The sequence below is a fragment of the Trachurus japonicus genome, chromosome 19 (genome assembly GCF_045865225.1).
Source record: "Trachurus japonicus isolate A0001 chromosome 19, Traja_1.0".
Classification (NCBI taxonomy): Eukaryota; Metazoa; Chordata; class Actinopteri; order Carangiformes; family Carangidae; genus Trachurus; species Trachurus japonicus.
The window spans coordinates 19,502,623-19,522,797 of NC_140925.1; the positions used below are offsets into that span (position 1 = coordinate 19,502,623).

The 20,175-nt window shown below is 42.1% G+C and overlaps 4 protein-coding genes and 1 non-coding gene across 7 annotated transcripts in view; all 5 read left to right on the forward strand.

The window, feature by feature from the left end:
* The first annotated feature begins 517 nt into the window (after window positions 1-517).
* rsl1d1 (ribosomal L1 domain containing 1) lies at window positions 518-3,932 on the forward strand. Of its 3 annotated transcripts, none has more exons than XM_085761449.1 (9): window positions 518-575; window positions 826-965; window positions 1,062-1,200; window positions 1,586-1,734; window positions 2,296-2,397; window positions 2,774-2,867; window positions 3,176-3,295; window positions 3,377-3,532; window positions 3,665-3,932. In XM_085761449.1, exons 1-9 carry the CDS (start codon window positions 537-539, stop codon window positions 3,800-3,802), a joined length of 1,077 nt encoding a protein of 358 aa, XP_085617575.1. In that variant the 5' UTR covers window positions 518-536; the 3' UTR covers window positions 3,803-3,932. The 3 variants fall into 3 exon arrangements, with proteins under 3 accessions (XP_085617575.1, XP_085617576.1, XP_085617577.1); XM_085761450.1 differs by having other exon boundaries at window positions 3,377-3,523; window positions 3,662-3,932; XM_085761451.1 differs by having other exon boundaries at window positions 3,377-3,523.
* LOC146967858 (small nucleolar RNA SNORA55) lies at window positions 2,520-2,648 on the forward strand. Its single transcript, XR_015034450.1, has one exon. It is a non-coding gene; the product is annotated as a small nucleolar RNA SNORA55 (small nucleolar RNA).
* Window positions 3,933-5,852: 1,920 nt separating the features above from the next.
* Window positions 5,853-6,389, forward strand: LOC146967859 (phosphoinositide-interacting protein-like). Its single transcript, XM_085761687.1, has one exon. The coding sequence runs from the start codon at window positions 5,984-5,986 to the stop codon at window positions 6,269-6,271; it is 288 nt and encodes a 95-aa protein (XP_085617813.1). The 5' UTR covers window positions 5,853-5,983; the 3' UTR covers window positions 6,272-6,389.
* Window positions 6,390-6,396: 7 nt separating this feature from the next.
* LOC146967860 (transmembrane protein 238-like) lies at window positions 6,397-7,580 on the forward strand. Its single transcript, XM_085761686.1, has one exon. The coding sequence runs from the start codon at window positions 6,518-6,520 to the stop codon at window positions 7,001-7,003; it is 486 nt and encodes a 161-aa protein (XP_085617812.1). The 5' UTR covers window positions 6,397-6,517; the 3' UTR covers window positions 7,004-7,580.
* Window positions 7,581-9,861: 2,281 nt separating this feature from the next.
* The window catches only part of snx29 (sorting nexin 29), a 157,710-nt gene continuing 147,396 nt past the window's right edge, over window positions 9,862-20,175 (forward strand). The window contains exons 1-7 of the mRNA XM_085761785.1: window positions 9,862-10,322; window positions 11,677-11,741; window positions 12,794-12,846; window positions 13,846-13,970; window positions 16,284-16,464; window positions 16,548-16,618; window positions 18,650-18,910. Of these exons, the coding sequence (XP_085617911.1) occupies window positions 10,316-10,322; window positions 11,677-11,741; window positions 12,794-12,846; window positions 13,846-13,970; window positions 16,284-16,464; window positions 16,548-16,618; window positions 18,650-18,910 (763 nt within the window). The 5' untranslated portion in view covers window positions 9,862-10,315. The remainder of the gene's footprint in view (window positions 10,323-11,676; window positions 11,742-12,793; window positions 12,847-13,845; window positions 13,971-16,283; window positions 16,465-16,547; window positions 16,619-18,649; window positions 18,911-20,175) is intronic.

Below are 20,175 nucleotides of genomic sequence, written 5' to 3' on the forward strand. Positions count from 1 at the left end.
ATTAAAATATCTGCACCCATCATGAGAAAGTAAAACTAATTTTCAAATGGAGACAGCTCAATGAATGCTTAGGACACTTAACCCAGTCATTATTGAAAAACAACAGTGCAGGCATTAACTCATGTTAGAGAATAAAAGAACTTCATATAGATACATTACTATAAAATAATTAACAAGAAACTATGAAGCGTGCACTGTACAGACTAACAGTATAATTACCAAGTTATCTGTTACTGCAGGCAGACTATTTTAACTTTATTACAGTTGTCACAATTCGGACATAATAATAATAAATAATAACATAGATTTTGGTCTTATTATTCTTCCTTACAAACGTTACACCTAGTTTGACATTTTATGTTTTTAAATCTTTAGTTAGAGCTGCTGAAACTCAAAACAAATCACTTGTTGTCGCCGCCATCTTAACTTGCTCCTGTCAATTCACTCAGTTTGAATAAAGTTTGTTTTGTATCGTGTGACGTCGCCCGCACCAGACTGCGCATGCGCCGCTTTTGTCCACACGTGAAGCAGGCAGCATGGCTGATAAAACAGAAGTTGCGTTGGACGGGACTCAGGTAAAAACCGTCTTTTATCATAGTGCTGAACTTTAAAAAACAAAACAAAAACAAGTATCGTGTTGGTTAATAGATATTTACATGGCCATGATGAGTTTTATTGTGATTAATTAACACGCTAGTTAGCATTAACGGGCTTGTTTTCCTGTTGAAACTTTTAGCCACGAAGCTAATTGACAGTGCCCTAGTAGTGTGTGCTGTGGAAGGAGACTAGAGTTTGTTTGTATCTGTGTTTTTAACTCTCTGTCAGGTGAAGAAAGCCGTTCAGGCTCTGCAGGCTTTCCTGAAAACCAAGTCCACCAGCGACTCTCTGTTCCTGGACGACACCCAGCACATCAGCCTGCTCTTCACCCTGTGGAAGGTCCCCAAAAAGGCTCAGACCATCCGCATGTGAGTCCCACACACAGACACACGACGCTGCCTTAATTCGTGCCTGACCTGCAATTGTTGTGTAGCTGATATTGACTTTTCACTTTCTCCCCATAGCCCCCTGCCCCATGGCCAGCGGACTGACACAGAGGAGATCTGCCTCTTCACCAGAGATGAGCCCAACATGACCCCGGATCAGACCCAGAGGTTTTACAAGAAACTCCTGGAGACAAAAGGCATCAAAAACATATCTGAGGTACCAACCAGTATAGCCTTTATTGTCATTACAATACAACAAAATGCGACAAAATTTGCAGTGCTGCACCTATTTCAGCGTTATAAAACAGCATCAAAGAACACAAAACAGAAACATCAATGACAGTCATACAATTAATAGTAATAAATATCACACTTACTCATCTTATTAACAGTCTTGCATGAATAGTAGCAGAGAAGCAGACCCATCACTCATGAATAAAAGCATCAATAAATGTACAGTATTAGATATTGTATGCATTCAGGGAAACAGAGTGTCTGTGGGGTCTTTGTGGTGATTTACCAGCCAACAAGATGTTTGATGAACATTAAAACTTCCTATTAATAGAGATTTTAATCACAATATATCTCTGTGTCTGTGGCAGATCATTCCCTACAAGGTCCTGAGGACAGAGTACAAACCGTACGAGGCAAAGCGCCGTCTGTTGGGGAACTTTGACATGTTTCTTTCAGACGACCGCGTCCGCCGCCTGCTGCCATCCCATCTGGGAAAACATTTCTACGAAAGGAAAAAGTAAGAACCAGTTACCAGAGTGTCTCTGAAGCTGTGCGTCTGTTTGTTGTGGCTCTTTGTCAATATGGAGGAAGTAATCAGCTTCATATTCAGTTGCTAAACAAATGGAGGAAAGTGTGATACTGTAGATGTAAACAATCTTTGATGTCGTTTTGTCTTGAACTGCTGCATTTTAGTTAACATGGATAGAAATTCCAACAAATACAAAGTAATGCATGATCAGTAGCTGTAACAATGAATGAGATGGGAACCATAAAAATGTATTTGTTTATCAGAAGGCAGTGGAAAATGACAGACAGGTATACATGTAAAATCAGCACACATTACATAGTTTGGTAATAGAAAATAAGTTACAATAAAACCTATGTAAATGGGTGTAGTGGTGTAATGGGCCTTTTATAGCATGGACAGTCCCTTAGCATGGTAGCAAGTTCTTTTACATGTTCTGTATGAAAATCTGACTTATTTCTCTGCAGGTGTTTGTGTTACAATGTAATTATTTTATGCATCTGTATTGTTTTTTAAGCTTCAGCTGCTCTGTTCTTCCTGTTTATGTACCAGAGAGCCGCTGTCTGTCAACCTGCAGAGCAAACACCTGGCTAGAGACATCCAGAGAGTGATCCAGGGCACCAGCCTGAAGGTCACCAACAAGGGCTGCTGCTGGTGAGCTTCACTCTTCTCTTTTAAAAGACAAACAAAAACGTCTTATATTACTATTAAATCTCAACAAAAAGGTAAATCAAGATGTCATGAAGGATGTTTAATTGTGTTATCTTGTATCAATTGCACCTCAGCAACCCTGTCAATTCTGCTCAGTGTTTGATGAGGGTCAAGCTGGTGCCATAGAGACTCGATGTGAATCCAGACGGTCCTCCTCCTCCCGTGGAGTCTGTCTCTACAGCTTTGATACAAAATGCATCATGTCAAACTCACGCCGTAAAAATAACCGCACGTCTTCTGGTTGTATTGATCTCGTAACCAGCTCCGTCACTGTGTGCACTTTAAAAACGTAACCATGCATGGTGGCTCTGTGTTGCAGTATGGCTCGTGTTGCCCACTCCAGCATGGCTGCAGATGAGGTTGCAGCGAATATCAAGGCAGCCGTCCAAACAGTGATGGCCAAATTACAAATGGTGAGTCTATTAACTGGTCTTGTTTTCATCATGGTCAGTGCAGCCAGCTGGGAAAAATTCACTGAACAATGACAATAAGTTTTCATTCTGCAAGTCAACACGTCCTTGAACTGATATTTTCTGCAGAAGTGGTCATAGTCAGTGATTCGCTGTCTGAGCCAGTCACTCAAAAAGGATTGTATTATTATTACTGTATTATACCGTCCCCACAAACTTGAATTCATATACATGTAGTCAAGCTAATAACCAAACACTAATCCATCTTTTAGCTTGTTCTGACATGATTATTGTGTTGTTGCTGTTTGCAGAAAGGACCAGTGATGAAGCTCATCCACATAAAAAGTCAAACATCAGTGGCCCTGCCCATCTACACCTCAGACCTCAGCCAAGCCAAGGTTTTGGAGAAGTCAGAAAAGCCCAAGAAAAAGGTAACAACAAGTTTGTCCTCAGATTGTTGTGTTGTGGTTTAGGATTTATTGAAATGACCAGAGTGTGTTTGTGATTTTCAGGGAGGAGCAGCTAAGAAGAAAAAACAGACAGATAACACTGCAGAGGAGGAGGTGAAGAACGAGGTGAAGGAGGAGGGAGAAGAGCAGGAGGAAGAAATCCCACAGCTGGTTCCCATAGAAACGCCAATCAAAAAGCCTAAACTGGAGGTCAGTGCTGTTCACTGCTGCTGGATTTAAAATCTTTAACCACATTTCACTATTTTAATCGACAGTTTGGGGAAATGTCTGCAGTTCTGTTTTTTAATGAAGTGGATTTCAGAAACTCATTTCCTCTGTTTCTCGCAGAAGCCAGTGAAGAAGAAGCAGCTGGAGAAAGCACCCAAACCCAGCGCCGTCAAGATGGGAACTAAAGCTCAGAGCAAAGGGACTAAGAAGGCCATCAAGACCGAGGCCAAAGTAAAAAGAAAAGCACCTAAAGTGAAATGATTCTCACTTGATTCTCCCAACCTGGACATTTGACACGGTGTACACGAGCAGATTGTTTATAGAACAATGGTCATACAGTTTATTCACTTTCTTTCCTTGTCTGAATGATTATAAATGTTATTATAAATGATCTTTGGCTCTGTTGTGTTTTGTCAACATGTTCTCTTGCCTTTACACAGCATTTATGTAGTAATAAGGAACAAGCACTCTTTCCAAAACCAAGCTTAAATAGTGCTTTACTGTGTAGCAACAACAAATAAGAACCAATCATGAAGATCAATAGCACCATAAATTAGACCAAATAAATCATTCAACATGTAGATGAAGTATTAATCATACTCTAAATATAAGAATAAGAATAACTTTGTTCATCCCAAAGGGAAATTCTTCTGTCAGGCAGCTCATCTAAATGATTAAAAAGCTCGATGGTTATAGGTATGAAGGATCTTCTGTATCTCTTCTGTAGAGATTTGAGTCGTTCACTGCTGTTTTTTGGTCCATCAAAGTTTTATAAATTGGATGATCTAAGTTGTTCAGAATGACGTCACCTCCTTGTGTCTGATGCTGCCTCCCCAGCAGACTGCAGCATGGAACAGCACACCAGCCACCACAGACTGTTAAAACATCTGCAGCTTCTTACTGCCTGTACAGTCTGATTTTCCTTCACAAAAAGAGGCGGCTCTGCCCCTTTTTGTAGAGTGCATCTGTGTTCAGCGACCAGTCCTTATTATCCAGGTGTACACCCAGATATTTATAGTTTAACACCACGTCAATGTCCACCCCACAAGTATTGACAGGATGGAGAGGGAGCTTGGACCTACGGAAATCTATCAGCATTTCCTTAGTGTTTGAGGTGATCTGTGGGAGGCAGTAGTCACTGAGGGCTTTCATCAGATCCTAATATTGAGATTCCTGTCCATTCCTGATGATCACCACAATAACAGTGTCATCCGAATATTTCTGGATGTGGCAGGATGGTTGTAAATATGATTGTACAATAAATTATACAATGTGTTTTGTTCAGATTAAACAAACTAAACTATGTCCCGTCACTATTTAAGTCAGTGGTTCCCAACCTTTTTTTGGCTCGTGACCCCATTTTGACATCACAAATTTCTGGCGACCCAATCAAAATGCGCCAGCTCAGATATTCGCATTTTATTTGAACTCGATTTATATTTGTGAAAGTATAGAATACAGTTGTTTAAGATTGTGTGTGGTGCTTTAATCATAATTTTAAAAAGAATAATAATTTCTTAAAAAATATTTATCAGTAATTTTTTTTTTTTCATCAATTACTAGACATTTCTGGCGGCCCCATTTGAATTCCAGGTGACCCTACGTGGGGTCCCGACCCCAAGGTTGAAAACCCCTGGATTAAGTGGTTAATAAAAAAAGAAGGAAAAAAAAGGAACGAGCAGCATAATTTCACCTCTGTGGTGGTTAAACTGGGTGTTTGTTGTACAGACCGTAAATATCTGTTTCTACATCCTTTGTTGCTGTACCATCACAAGCCTTGGGTGATGTTTACTCATTGACATGCAGCCATCAGACCTGTGCATGTACTGTATACCTGCCAGCTGTATCACATGACATCCCTATTGTTAATGGGATAATACTCAGCCTTGTACAACAGCAGCTGTCTGCTATTTGCCTGCACTGCACTATTACATCCTCCATATGAGACACCTAAACATTCAGAAACTGTCACGTGCACAGCTGAATGAGAATCCTCCCACATTTACAGATAAAGCATGTTGGAGGTGAAATGTAATAAGATTATCATGTTAACAGCCAATCAGTGGTGATGATGTTGTTGTCAACAGGTGGGATGGTCGCGTCTATTCATCCGGGCCCTCCCTCTGCTGTGTGGGTGTGGTGGTGGGCCATCTGGAATTACAGTGTGTTCACGGTTACTGGGCAGCAGAATAAGAGATGCATCATGCAGATAGCCTACTCCTGCTGGTCGTGCAGATGATTTGTCTCCTCCGCGTGACTGTTTGGAGGCGGCTGCAGTCATGAACGATCTCAATGGGCTGTGGCTCATCTAACAGGAAGCCTCAAGACACAGATGAGAGAAGACATTGGATGTTGACTGCCTGTAAATTCTATCATTTGTGTGTTGAAAGTTTTCCCAGAGGGAAGAGATTGAGATGCTAACAGGCGTTCTGTGAAGCAGCCATGGAAGTAATTGGAGAAACATCATTGGAGGATGACTGTGGGAGCCCTGCTGCGGCCCCGGAGAGGGCCTACCTCCACAAGCCCATCATAGTGATGGTGATGGGATCTCTGATGTCTGCTGCAGGCGGACTCCTCTTCCTGCTCCGGTCACTGGGGGCGACCGAAGCGCCCCGCTCGGTGGCCTCGGCCTGCGTGTCCATAGGGCTGATGTTTGTGGTGATGGGGCTGGTGTGGATCCCTGTGCTGAAGGAGAAGCAGAGGAGGAAACATTACACTCAGACCATGTAAATGTCTGAGGTGAAAGTTATTCCTGTCAGCTGTGATGCAACGGTTTCCCATGAAACGTCCAGTGAAGTCATGAACCTTGTGTTGTTGGTGCTGATAACCACTTGTGTACATTAGACTTTGACCAGTGTCACTGCCGATGGATTGTTTCATGTGTTTCTGACTGTCAGTCGCCGTCCAGCTGCCGTCTGCACCACCTGCTGCCGCTTTAGACTTGTCTCCACATCTGGATTTTTTGGAGGTGCCACCATGTCAACATCTGTGCAGGTAGTAGAGCCGGTGGTGGAGAGGAGGTACGAGGGAGTGGGTCGCTGCAAGTGCTCCTTCTGGTTCGCAGTGGCCCACGACGTACTCGGCGTCTTCATCATGTTGGTCGGGGTGTTCGGAGGGCTGGTCATACACGACTTGTTCATCTACGCCGGGGCCATCATCATCTTCCTCAGCCTGATCTGGTGGGTGTTCTGGTACTCGGGCAACATCGACGTTCCCCCCGAGGAGCTGGAGGACGACGTGGGCCTGATCAAGCTGAAGAACAGGAGGCTGAGCCGGGTGGTGAGGCGAGTGTCCAACCGTGTCTCCACTGGCATCAGGAACTCTTTCAGAAAGAGCGGCAGGTCCAACAGCAACAACAACAGATCTTCAAACACTGGTACAGATGTGTCACTCTCCACTATTTATGACCCCAGCTTTGCCTCCTCGTCCAAAGAACTAGTGAGAGAGACACTGTCAATATGAACTCACCCATGGAAATGACACTGAGAGACACTGAACTTGGATATTTACATTTGCTTCATTTGCTCGTCTGTTTATGCTGTTTGAAGGGAATCTATGTTTGATCTGCAAACATGTACCGGTAATGATTAGACAACATTAAGATCTTATCTAGATAAGATCCACATGGTCTTATCTGGCTGATAAGAGGTAAACTTTGCACGCTCTATGTGTGTGAGTGTTGCAAATGACACTGAATCAGAGACCACAGCTTTCTAATCTGTCACTCTTTTTGTAATAAGTCATGTTTTGTTGATTCATAGACTTGCAGCAGGGTGCAGCGGTTTTTGCTTATATTTATTTTACTATAACAGTCAATTAAAACTTCAGAAACCTCCGCTGTAAGTCAGCTGTCTCTGACTTCACTGAAAAGCTCCTGAGGGTTTCAAGTTTGTCATTGTGGTAAATAATGTATTATGAATGCACTTGGAAACCATAAGCCATGATGGGCTTTCACATTACTTGTGGGTATCACTAGTGCAGGAAGATGTGCATGCAGACATTTCAGAGACATATAAATAAATCTTACTTTTCTGCAAAGTACAGTAATGGTGACTTTTTTTTTTTGAGGCACAGTTTGCAGTTTTCTTTTTCCTCTGTCACCTACTGGGTCTATGGTGAAGACAGTTGTGCTCTGTTGTTTTCCCTCATGAAAACATCATCACAAACTCTTAAGATCTCCACTCACCTCTTTGCTGATGATTCACAGCTTTATCTCACATTACGATCTAGAGATTACAGGACATTTAGGGCTGGATGGTAAATAATTTCCTTCAGCTAAACAGTACAATACAGAGAAGGGCAACACACTGTTTAACTTCCAATGAATATTTTCTATTTTGTTATTTTTGTTATTTTTGTTATTTATTTAAAGGTTAACTATTCAAGTCTGGTCGCTTTTCTGCTGTTTTGCTAACCCTCCTCCTGGCCATGTGCATTTGATGTCAACGAGGCCGGCGAGAAATCAATCCATGTAGTGGTGGATAAGGTTATATAGCTATCATATACGCATTACGATGTGTGTATCTGTGTAGTCTTGTCTGTCATAAACACGAGATTATGGGTTATAGGGTGCGTTTGTGTTGCCGTGTCGCAGAGATGAGAGTCAGAGGTGCTGATCTTGCAAAGTTGTTTGCACTATCTGTTGCAGAAGGAGCTGCTTAGGTCTCCCACAGTCTGATGCAGGGGCTGAGAGGGGTTGATCGATGTTAGCTTGGCCAGCGTCCTCCTCTCACCCACATCCTCGATGGAGTCCAGCGAGCAGTCCAGGACAGAGCTGACCCGTCTGACCAGCTTATTGAGTCTCTTCCTGTCCCTCTCTTTGAGCTTCCACTGGTCCAGCAGACCACTGCATCCAGGATGGCAGAGTCATAAAAGAGCCGTAGCAGTGTCCTGCACGCTATGAAGAACCTATGTCTTCTCAGCTGGCCCTTCTGTCCATTTTGTTGTTGAGGTGAACACCCAGGTATTTGTACCCCTCCACGATCTCAATGTCCAAACCCTGGATATTTACCGGTGCAGTGTAAGGCGACTTCCTGCAGAAGTTGATCACCACCTCATTTGCTGGGGCTGATGTGCAGATGGTTCAGAGCTCACTAGCCAACAAAAAATGGTGATGACCTCCATGTACTCCAGATGATTCCCCTGCGATACACACCCCACAATGACTGTATCATCGCAGAACTTCTGGGGGTGGCAGCTTCTGTCTGAGGTTTAATGTGCACAGGATGAAGAAAAAAGGACAGAGCACAGACAGTGGTCTTACTAGTTGCAGCTCAGGTGATGCAGACAGAGTCATAAACAATGGTCGTTAGACAGACTTTGAATTAATTAACAAGTGATATTATGCCTATACGATTATGAAATTCAACAGTTTGTGTGAAATAAAGAATATCCTACATCGATTTTTCTTCCAGTCAGAAGCTTGTCCTCACTTTTTCTGTCCTCAGTGAACGGCAGCAGCTCAGGAGTCACAGTAAAAGGGAGAAAACAGAGATTATTATTAGAGAGGAAAATTATTTTCAGTTATGATTAACAATAAAACAGATTCACTAGTTGCATTAATTTAATGCTAATTTTAAACTGAAAAAACCTTTTGGGGGTTGTGAAAAATTAGTTTTAGCATTTATTTATAAAATAAAAAGATGTGGTCTTACACTGAAAAGAGGTGACCCACCGCGGTCAGTATGTGCTCCTTCGCTGGGGGTCCATCTGTAGATGAAAACTTCAAAGTTGTTTTTCCAAGCATGGTTTCACTGTAGAAGTATCCTTTTGGTTTTCCTGAGACCTGCACTTGAGGAGCTCAACAACTAACCCAGGAGAGGTTTTAGCTTTAAGGTCAAATCACGGAAAGTGCCTGGGGTGCCGTATGGCTTAGTGGGTTGAACAGGCGCCCCATATGCAGAGGCCCCCCTCTCTGCCTCCCCATTCCCTGTCTCTCTCAACTGCCCTATCAATTAAAGACAAAAGTAGACAGAATAGAAGAGAGCATTCTTCCATTGCATGCATCTTCACACCTTCACCTTTGACATAAGATACAGCTCCATCATCTCAACTAAGATCAACCATATTCCGGGGATCAATAAAGTTATTCAACTTCTGAGTCTGAATAACTACATAAAAACATGTCTGTTTACAGAAAAGTGACACATTTTTCCTTTTTATCCATGTTGGTGGTTCAGTCTTCACAGAGTTTAACTGTTTGTTTTTAAAAACCTCCACACCTCCACCTTTAGTCTGTGAAAACGACCCTGTTGTAGTTTCTCAGTCCTCTCACTAAAGACTACAACTCCCACTCGGCCTTTCGCGTCATATGACAGCTGTATGTTTTGTCACGTGACCTTGACACTGCTCAGTCGGCTACTCCGTTTCTCTTTTTCGCAGTGTCACAGGCTCCAAACTGAAAACACTTTGACTTCTCTGCTCTGCCAACCCCACACACACTTCACACAGGAGCTTCCGTACCTCTGCTTTCACATTCCGGTTTTTGTGTCTGGACGGTTTTTTCCTGCATGTTTTCCTCCATACAACTCTCACATGTCAGAGAGCGGTAGACTCACAGCCCCGGCGGCTCCCCGGCAGGCCTTTGCCTTCACCGACTGAGTGTCAGTGTCCACGCCGCCGTAGGGTGGGTCCGGCTCGGCTACAGGGGCAGCATGGGTCCGGTGCAGGGCTCGGTGGAGCTTCTGGTGAATTAAAGCCATAGGAAGGGATGAATCACACCTGCGTTCATCTGTTTAGCTTGGATGTCACTGCCACCGCAGCTCAGCTGTCAGAATGAACGGTGAGTGCTGTTGTTTCATTGTTATTTCTGTCTTTCATTCAACTCTAAAAGCTTAAAAATGTCTCATCATGCCTGCAAGAGGAGACTCAGTCACTAGTTTACAGCCTTGTGTTCAGACAGTCAGTGATTTCTGCTGACTTGTTCACAGCTAAGGACACTAGTTCCTCACTGTTAACATCCAGCTGACTGCACAGCTGCAGTTTTCACACCTTGGTGAATCACTGGATCAACTTTACTCCTGCTCCAGGGAAAAGCAACATCATTCAAATTGCACTTTCTTAGCTTTTAAAACTGTGCACGCTCTCCATGCAAATACATCCAGTGCCTGACATCCTGCCCCGCCACAGAACCACACACGGTTCACTTCACAGCCTCTGTGACAGACAAGCTGCAAAACAGCTGATGGTTTAGTGTCCAAGTGGCAGGTAAACGATCAACAGTGTCTTTACTGAGGCTGTAAGTGATCATGAGGTTATAGAAGAGCAGTGGGGACAAGTTATAATGCGACTGCTGTGGTTTGAGCAACTATAAAACCCAGAGCTGCAGACTATAAACCCCTGAGTAAGAAGTCCCGTACTCATAAATAGATAGATAGATAGATAGATAGATATTCTTATACTACCGTAGAAATAAACAAAAAAGAGGCACACTGTAAAACTGATTTAAAAAAAGGCAGGATATGAAGAACAAACTACACAAAGTATAAAAAAATATGTCTATTACTGGTAAATTTTCAAATAATGGTATGAAAATGGAAATATAAATGAAAACAGCATCCATGTGTACAAAGCTGTGACAGTACACTTTCACTCCAGGTTTGTGAGATATAATGGCGCAAGTTTCACATTGAGTTGTAATAACTCACATTTAGACCTAAAAACTAAAAATAATATCACAATAAGAACTGCAGCTTCTGTTCATTATTACACTCATAATCACTGATTACTGTATAAACAATAAACTAGACAAGGGTTCTAATAATAATATAATAGAAATTGTATTTTTCTGCTGGTCAATAAAGCACTGAGTCATTTCAGCTCTAAATTCAACTGTCATCATCAATCATTGAGAGTTAATGTAAAAGCATTATAAGAAAAAGAGAAAGCCTTGAGCTGTGTTACAGGAATACTCTAACCCTATAACAACATGGCTCTAAATGCTGACCAAATGTCATCATTGATCTGTAGTGTAGTAAGTGTTTTTGTCACGCTGACAGTGATAGCTCAGGACTTCAGTCAAAGTGAATTTCCTTCCTCCAGTATTGAGAAATCGAGTCAATATTCTAGTTATGTTCCTAATCTGTCATCCAACTGTATAACTGGGTTGTTTCCTTTGCTTGTTGTCCCTCCTGCAGGCACTCAGCAGAGTGATACCAAGAGACAACACCTCCTGGAGAGGCTGCTGGATGCTGTCAAACAAGTGAGTCACCATTAAAAACTGCACGTGGCCGCTCGCCAAAATGTTGAACAGCAGCTCGATGGGAGAAAAGAAGACGCAAATATGTATTGATTTGACTTTATATTCACATCTGTCTCAATCTTTCTGCTCTTCAGTTCAAACACTTGTTTAGAGATTAACACACAGAGACTTCCATTACGCTGATACTGCGTTTTATGGTCAAGACGTCAGTATCACAAGTCGTATTAAAAACATCAAGCGTCTGTAGTGACGTGTCGTTTTTCTCTGGAAAAAGGAAACTGACTATTTTAGTTCCCTCACCTGCTAACCCCAACACCAACGCACCAAAACACATAAGAAGAAGTAAAACTGGCCACTGTTGATCATGTCTGGCAGATATTAGAAAATGAAGAAGTCATATTCTGTGAAATGTGCTTAACAGTAGAGCAAAGGAAAACAGTCATGGCAGACATGTTTTTATGGTTTTATGTCCTCTGCTGTGTGCAGAGGGAAAGAGAAAGTGGGAAGTAAATACAAAGTATCAGGGCTAGTCTGTGTTTGTATGAGATTTGGGGAGTAAAAACCAAAACTGAATGCACATCGGAGATATTTAATAATCCTAAACCTGCATGATGCAAACCTCTTTCTCATGCTGAGTTCTGTAAGAAGCCACAACATTTCTTCAAGTGATCTCTGCTCAGGTTTTCCCAGAGGCTCATGAGACGGCTTTCATTTATCTGAGTGTAAACAAATCCACAGCCCTGCAATTGTTGCTAGTGGCATCAAAGCCTGCGTTTATTTAGTCTTAAATTGATTGTCTGCAGTTCATTTTATCTGGTCATAATCAGGTCTTTAGCCACTGGCGCAGTTAACAACCTGCTGGGTTTGTGCTATTGTACAAATATCTTCATCGGTTCAGAGCATCGACAAAGTACAGTGTCCGTCTTTGTGGCCGCTGGAGCGATCAAGGCCGATTGAAATGTAAGCAATGTGCTCACTGCGCTCTGGAGTGTGGTTTGGAGAAAAGAAGTGTTTCTTGGGAAGCCATTATCATTCCTTTCATATCTTTGCAGTGCCAAATTCGCTTTGGAGGAAGAAAGGAGATTGCTACAGACTCAGACAGCAGGTAAGAGAAGCTGCCTGTTAACCCACAGATCCCTTTGTTGTAGGCTACTGTATGTGTGTATGTGTCTGCTCAGCAAACAGGACGTTGTTTGGTTTACGTGTTTGAATCCAGGTCACTTGATGCTGTAGTGCTCTGCTATGTGCTCCATGGTTCCTCCAGCCTCTTCTATGCAGTGACCTGGCAACACACTCAGCTTGATCATCGCTTCCTTCACAACAAAACTATGTCAAAATCAAACTTTTTTTAAATCAATGAATGAATGAATGAACATAAGAAAATAAAATTAAAAACAACAAGTAAAACTTATATAACCCTACCCCTTTCTTACTAATCTATTAATACATCTATAATTCTAATTTAATTTAAAATTAATATTATTACCAACACCCCCAGTGGATATTAGTAATAATTAATAATATATAATTATTAATCATATAAAACAAATCATCCCTTAACACAACTCCTCTTCAACCCAAGATTTCTTTTCTTTCTTTTTTTTTTTTTTTTTTAAATATCTGAGATCTACACATTTTATTGCATAGAAGCAATAAGAAATCTTTTTTAACTTGAAATATGTACGTTTATGCATGAAAAATGAGCTTCCAGCTTTAATTTCATCTGGCCTTATCATCCATCATCATCATCAAAATTTCATATCCTCTTCTTTTTACAGCTCATATTCAGGTTGTAACTTCAGCTTCTGAGCATTAATTACCATTCAAGACTGAAGCACTTCCACCGTGTAGCCAGCAAAAGGCCGATAATGGATCAGAAAACGGGACATTTCCCATGTGAAGCTACATATAATTTTACAATGATGTGTTATCTATCCATTAATCACGTGTTATCCATCCATCTATCCATCCATTATCCATCTAGTGGAGTTTCAAATTTCATCAAAGTGGTGTACATGTTCCTTCATACCACTGTACATGTAGTGGTCGCTGAATGGTAAACCACAGTAATCTTGTCTTTGTCTTTGTCTTTGTCTTTGTGCAGAGTGATCTGTCTGTGTGCCCAGTTCGAAGCGGTGCTGCAGCACGGCCTGAGGAAAAGCAGAGGTCTGGCCCTCACCGCCGCCGCTCTCAAGCAGGCCGCAGGCTTCAGCAGCAAGACTGAAGCAGGTAAAGATCCCTCCGACAGGCTGAGGAAGCTGGAAATCAGGGCAGAGACGTGACATTAGCCTCCAGTGTTTACCTTGGAAAAGAGAGATCAGAGGAAGTGGCTGCCGGGCCTGTGTTTTCTGAAAGTCATGAAGGCGCTGGAGGATGTAGATGTGTCAGTGGGAAACACACACACACACCTGGCTGTTGGTCAGAATACAGATAAGAGTAACAGTCCATAGTGGTGAGTGTTTTTTTCCTTGTCTCAGTGGGCAGGACGCCTGCTGTGACTTTGCTCTGCTCAAAAATACACAAGCTGAATTATCTCAGTTAGTTTGTCATTATAAATACATGTTGTGTATCCAAGCACTGTTTAAACCCACAGAGGTTTATTTTGAATTCCAGTCAGGATCTCAAACAGCCTATGGCGCTTTCAACTACTGGGACATGAAGTGACGGTTGGCACAAAATACAAAACACATCTGGTATATTCAAGTTGATGTGATAGAGAGGAACACTAAAACAACTTGGGTTGTGTCATTATATATGTATTTGGAACATGAAGACAACATATACAACACACAGTACTCTTAGTGTTATATCTGGAAATTCTCCTCTGATTCTTAATGTTCTCAGACAAAAAGCATTTCAAACCCTGTTATTTGCTCATTTTGTTCAAACAGAATCGTTCCAGACAGTCCTAATCCGACTAAGAAGCCTCATGTTGTTTGTATTTGTCGCTGCTGAGAGTTGCAGCTTTGTGGTTGTGGCTCCCAACCTGTTTTTTGGTCATCAACATAGCCCATTATTTTAACAAACATGTAAATTAAACTGGATGTTATAAAACTGGGCGTGCCAATCGGTTAGTTTAGGGCTGACCTCTGTCCGACATAGCAGCATGACCTGGATGCTTTTTCCGTATAGTCATTACTTAAACTCATTACTTTTTATATTTTATAAATTTTTCCACCATTTATTCATTAACCAGTATTTTTATATATTTTAATACAACGGGCTGAAAAGTCCTGTCTCTTATTTTAGCCATGTATTATTTATGCATTGCATTATGTTTGGCCAACTGTTCTGTTTTACCTTTTTTTTTTTTTTACCTTTTTCTGCCATTAATTTAATGAAATTTAATGAAAATACATCTGATACAGGATATAAATCCTCTACATCAGACTCAAAATAATGACAACAATACAGAAAATAAACACAAATATACCATTAGAAACTTCAATAACCCGTAGGCTATATCACTTAAATACATATAACAGAATAATCCAAAAATAATCTCTCACATTACCTCAAAGAAAAACATCAACATCAACAACAAAAAACAAACAAACAAACAAACAAAACCCCCCAAAACAACAACTTCCAGTACTAGCTACCTCTATTTGCTTCTCCACTTCTTTGGTCCCTACTTTGCATACTTGAAAAGTGTGAAAAGTGAAAAAAGTTGTTTTGAAATGTGGATTTAAAAACAACAATTATAATTTATCTCATCATAGCTGAGCTGCTTCTCACCACCAAACACACCCACACTGACAAATACAGATGTGCGCTGACTGGGGATCAGTGTTGTATACGTTATGTTGGGGAAGCGAACAGAGCGGAAAGTTTTATTTGTAGCCGTTACAAATCACTGAAAGCATTCAGCTGCTTGAGAGACATTAGTTTCACATTTTACTAAATTGTTTCTACTCTGTCATATTGAAGAACCTTGTGGCTATTAATCGCACGTTGAGAGAGAGGGGTGGGGGTGGGGGGGGTGCATGACTTGTGTAATGGCTACCACCCCATATCCATTAGCATATCTGACATTTCCTGTATTTCACAGTCAATTACAAGAAAGGATTGTGGCTGAACTCATGGATTTCAAGCTCATTAATGAAGCCAAGACCTCAACGCCAGAAATAGCTCACATCATTTTGAGGTTATATGCTGATTGCAAGAAAGCCTCTCCTTCCTGCTGGTTACTGTACCGCTGCATGGAAATCTTGACAGGAAACAAGCAGACACACATGATGTGAGTTCTGAGGTCAGTGAGACTACGGGGAGGTGGAATAGGAAGCCAGGTGGGAGTGGTTGATATTTGTTAATGAGAGAGTGAAGATGTGCTGACTCTTGAGACTCCAGAGGTGTTTTGCATCACTGATCCTTTAAACCTGTTGTGTAACGCAACGATAGTTGTTTTGCAGCTGAGATAGAACTAATTCTTTCCACCTTTGCCTCTTTTTCTCTGCACCTTGCTCCTTTAACTCTTCATCATCCCTCTTTCCCTATTCCATTGCTTCTCTCCTTTTCCATATCTTCATTTCGTCTTTCCAGAGTTGACTTTCTGGTTCTATGTGAAGGAGCATCTGAACCGCCACGAGCTCCAGCGCTTCTACTCGCTCCGGCAGATTTCCTCAGAGCTGGGCCGGGGTCGTGCATGGCTGCGCTGCGCCCTCAATGAGCACTCGCTGGAGCGCTACCTGCACACGCTGCTGGCTGACCGCCCACGTCTAGGGTCAGTACAGAGTGTGTGTGTGTATTAGCATTTTCACATTAAAAGAAAATGCATTCAACGTTTTGCATCTGTTTTTTTTCCAGAACTTACTATGAAGACTGGGCTTTTATTCTGGATGAGGAGAGAGCGAGTATGCTCCCCACCATGGCTGCAGGTGAGTGTGTGCTGTAAGACTGGGTTATTGCAGGGAAATGGGGGCACGCTGGTGGATCATTTGGTAGAACATGCACTGCACCATGTAGGTTTAGTCGTAGCTCTCAAAAAAAATTCACCACGCTATGTGATAATGACGGAACGTTACGAGACAGAGTTGTTTTCGAGGTAAATTCATGCAAAAACGCTGATGCGCGTTGCCTTCAGGGACAGTTTTTCAGCAAGCAGTCTCTGTATTTATGTGAATGCGCAGGTCACAACTTGTCCGTGAGAGCGTTTTGGAGTTGTTGATGAGTTTGATGAGGGAAACCAAGAAATTCCATTAGCCTCTGTAGCGTAGCTCTGAGCAGCTTGCGGCTCTGCTCCGCCGTTCTAAAAATAGCTTGCACCAACAATTAAAGGTAATAAACCTACTGCTATGCCTATAGGGATTATGGCAATGGGCCAATTTGCCAAAATGTCAAACTATCCCTTTAAGCCATGTAAGTAAGTAAGTAAAACTTTATTTATATAGCTCCCATCATAGTACGCGTACACAGAGTGCTTCACATTATGGAAAAAAGACATTCAATCACACAAACAGTATAAAACACATTTGGAACTTAAACATTTTAGATAATGTAAAATGTACAGTGGTAAATCGGCAGTGGGACTGGGCTGATCTCAGATCGGGTGGGAACGCATTCCACAACCTAGGGGCCGCTGCCCCAAAAGACCAGTCTGGGGGACTGACAGACCAGATCTGGTCAGATGATCTCAGGAACCGGCTGGGGGTGTGGTGGTAAATGAGGTCGCAGATGTAACTGGGGGCGTGACTGTGGAGGGCTTTATAAGTGAGTAGCAGCACCTTGAACTGAACTCTGAAAAGGACCAGTGCAGAGTGGCAAGTATGGGTGTGATGTGGCAGGATTTTTTTGACCTTGTGAGTAGTCTGGCAGCTGCATTTTGGACAAGTTGAAGGTGTTCGATGGATGACTGATTAAGGCATGAAGAGTGAGTTACAATGCTACAGGTAATGGAATGTCTACATTAGTGTAGTGAACCTGGAGTGAAACCATTAAACTCCACCCAGAAAAGCCCAGGAATCTAACCCACAACCTTATTGCTGAAACAGTGCTCGTACAATTGTACAATGAAAATAAAGACATCTTGAATCTTGAATCTTGCACCACTGTGCCAACATTATCATTGATATTAATATGCTAATAATTATTAATTATTAATGTAATATGATTAAATTGTATGCATTGCTAGCATGGCAGGATTTTAATGTTTAGCTTGATAGAATAACAAAATATATGCCTAATTCACATGTAACTTACATTACAATATCATCATCTTGCATCATAATGGTGATAGTTGAAGCAGTTCAGTTCCAGTTAGCACGATAAGATGTTGTTTATGTGTTAACATGTTAGTGTGTTAGCGTGTCAGTATGGTAACAGTAGCAGTAGTTGGTAAAATGCAGCTGAAACTGAGTCAAGCCTGTTGGAATAAAGTATAAAGAGTCTGACAGTCTGATCCTCGACAGACCACCATGCACAGGGAAACCCCGTCTTTTGAGGATCTAAAACCAAAACGAGAAACTTGTGACTACATTTTTTTTTTAATCCACCCAAACAGTTCTACTGTTCTTCTAGTCTGAATGAAATTTAAAGCTGCTTTTCTCTGATGGAGCTGCTGTAAAGGCAGTGACTTAACTGACTTTGCACTTTTCTAGTGAAGCATGGCTGGGTTTACTGAAAACTTGAACGCCTTATGAATCTTAATGTCTCTTGCTTCGTAACTATTGATGAGCACAATTTGGATGAGCACAAACTCAAAAATATTAAGAATATTCACCATTGATCTTGTGCCAGAGCCTTTCCTCTGTTTTCACACACGGTCAGATCGCCTGGGTTCATCTTAGTTTTCCCTCTTTCACTGTGTGAGCTCAGAACTGCTCACCAAGCACTTTGCAGAAGTTCCTGATCTGTGATGAATTATACTTTGCCTCCCTCTCTTTCTCTCTCTATTTCCGTGCTGCACTCAGGCCTGAACTCCATCCTGTTTGCCATCAACATCGACAACAGTGACCTGAACGGAGGGGTGACGCGGGGTGGAGCTCCGTCCGTCTCCGACCTCCTCAAGGAGTCGACCCAGGGCATCGGCAGCCTGTGGAAGGAGTCGGCTCAGGGCGTCAGCAGCCTGCTGCGGGAGATCAGCACCGCCACGGCCGTGGTGCCCGGCTTCACCCCCCGAGTGGACGGAGCCTCAGACCCACTACCTGTCGTCCCACGCAGCACCTCTGCTGGTAGGAAACAGACGCATTTAATATGACTTCATGTTCTGCAACAGAATAATCAACAATGCAGCACTATGACAGAGAAAAAAGAAATTACTGTTGTTTGTATTTGTGCCGTTTCAACTTTTGTCCAAATACTGTTCTCCTGCAGATTATGAAGCTTTCTTTCTTTCACAGATTATATAATCTAGGTTTTTTGGCCAATTGCTGCACCAACAGCAAAAATCTAACATTTGATTGAAATAAACTTTGTAGACACGGTAGCAGCGTTGTATTTTGCCAAGTTGGTAAAGGAGTCAGCTGTGAAATGAGCTGAACAGACGAGCAGATTCGGACTAAAATCCTGCGCAACCCAACTAAAAATAAAGAAAAGCCACCGTTCTCTAAAGGCTTTGTCTTTGGGCAAACTGTGCAACGACACATTACCCTCCTTGCATCCATCTACCGCACAACAACGCTGACATCTCGTCGGCTCACCTACTCCTACTACGCAGAATGAAAGGTACAGTGGAGGCGGGCCAGCTGGTGGAGGTGGGCGGAGTTGCCTTGTGTGTGACATCACACAAAGGAGACAGTGCTATCCGCTCATCTTAAAGAGGAACTAAGCAGGATTTCTCCCATGGCTATGCAAAATTTTTACCTTAATTAAAAAGCTCCGGAGTAGTTGTGATAGTTAACTACATGACTTGTGACTTGTTACCAGTGAGAACGGAGGCTCTCTGCCTTCCACCTGCCGTCTCACGGCTGAAAACCAACCTTGCAACATCAGTGTAGTTACTCGGTCGCCGTCCCGGTGTCCCAGCTCTCGTCTCTGCACCCCGCGACACAAACGCACTCCGTAACCTGTAATCTTTTGTTTATGACGGTTAAGACTACACAAACATACACGTCGTAACATTGTATATGTTATGTAACGTTATCCACCACTCCATTTATTGATTTTTCGCTGGCTTCATTGTAAACAAATGCACATGACTGAGAGGAGCGCAACCAAAACAGCGGAAAAGCAAACAAATGGGCGGTGTGCATTTCTCTGTTTATGACCAGTTTGATGCATGGGACAGTATATAGGCTATGTGGCCCCAAGACCTTCCCAAGCATTACAATTTTTTTCATGTCATGGGGCCTTTAATTTTATTTTACTATGTTGTAAGGTGAATTATACACCATTCAGTCGCAGCACTGAAACAGATTTTTAACTGTTTTAGGCTTGGTGGTGATAGGTTTATTGTTGTGGTTCATTGTGTGTTCATCCTGAATCATCAGTAGTTTGA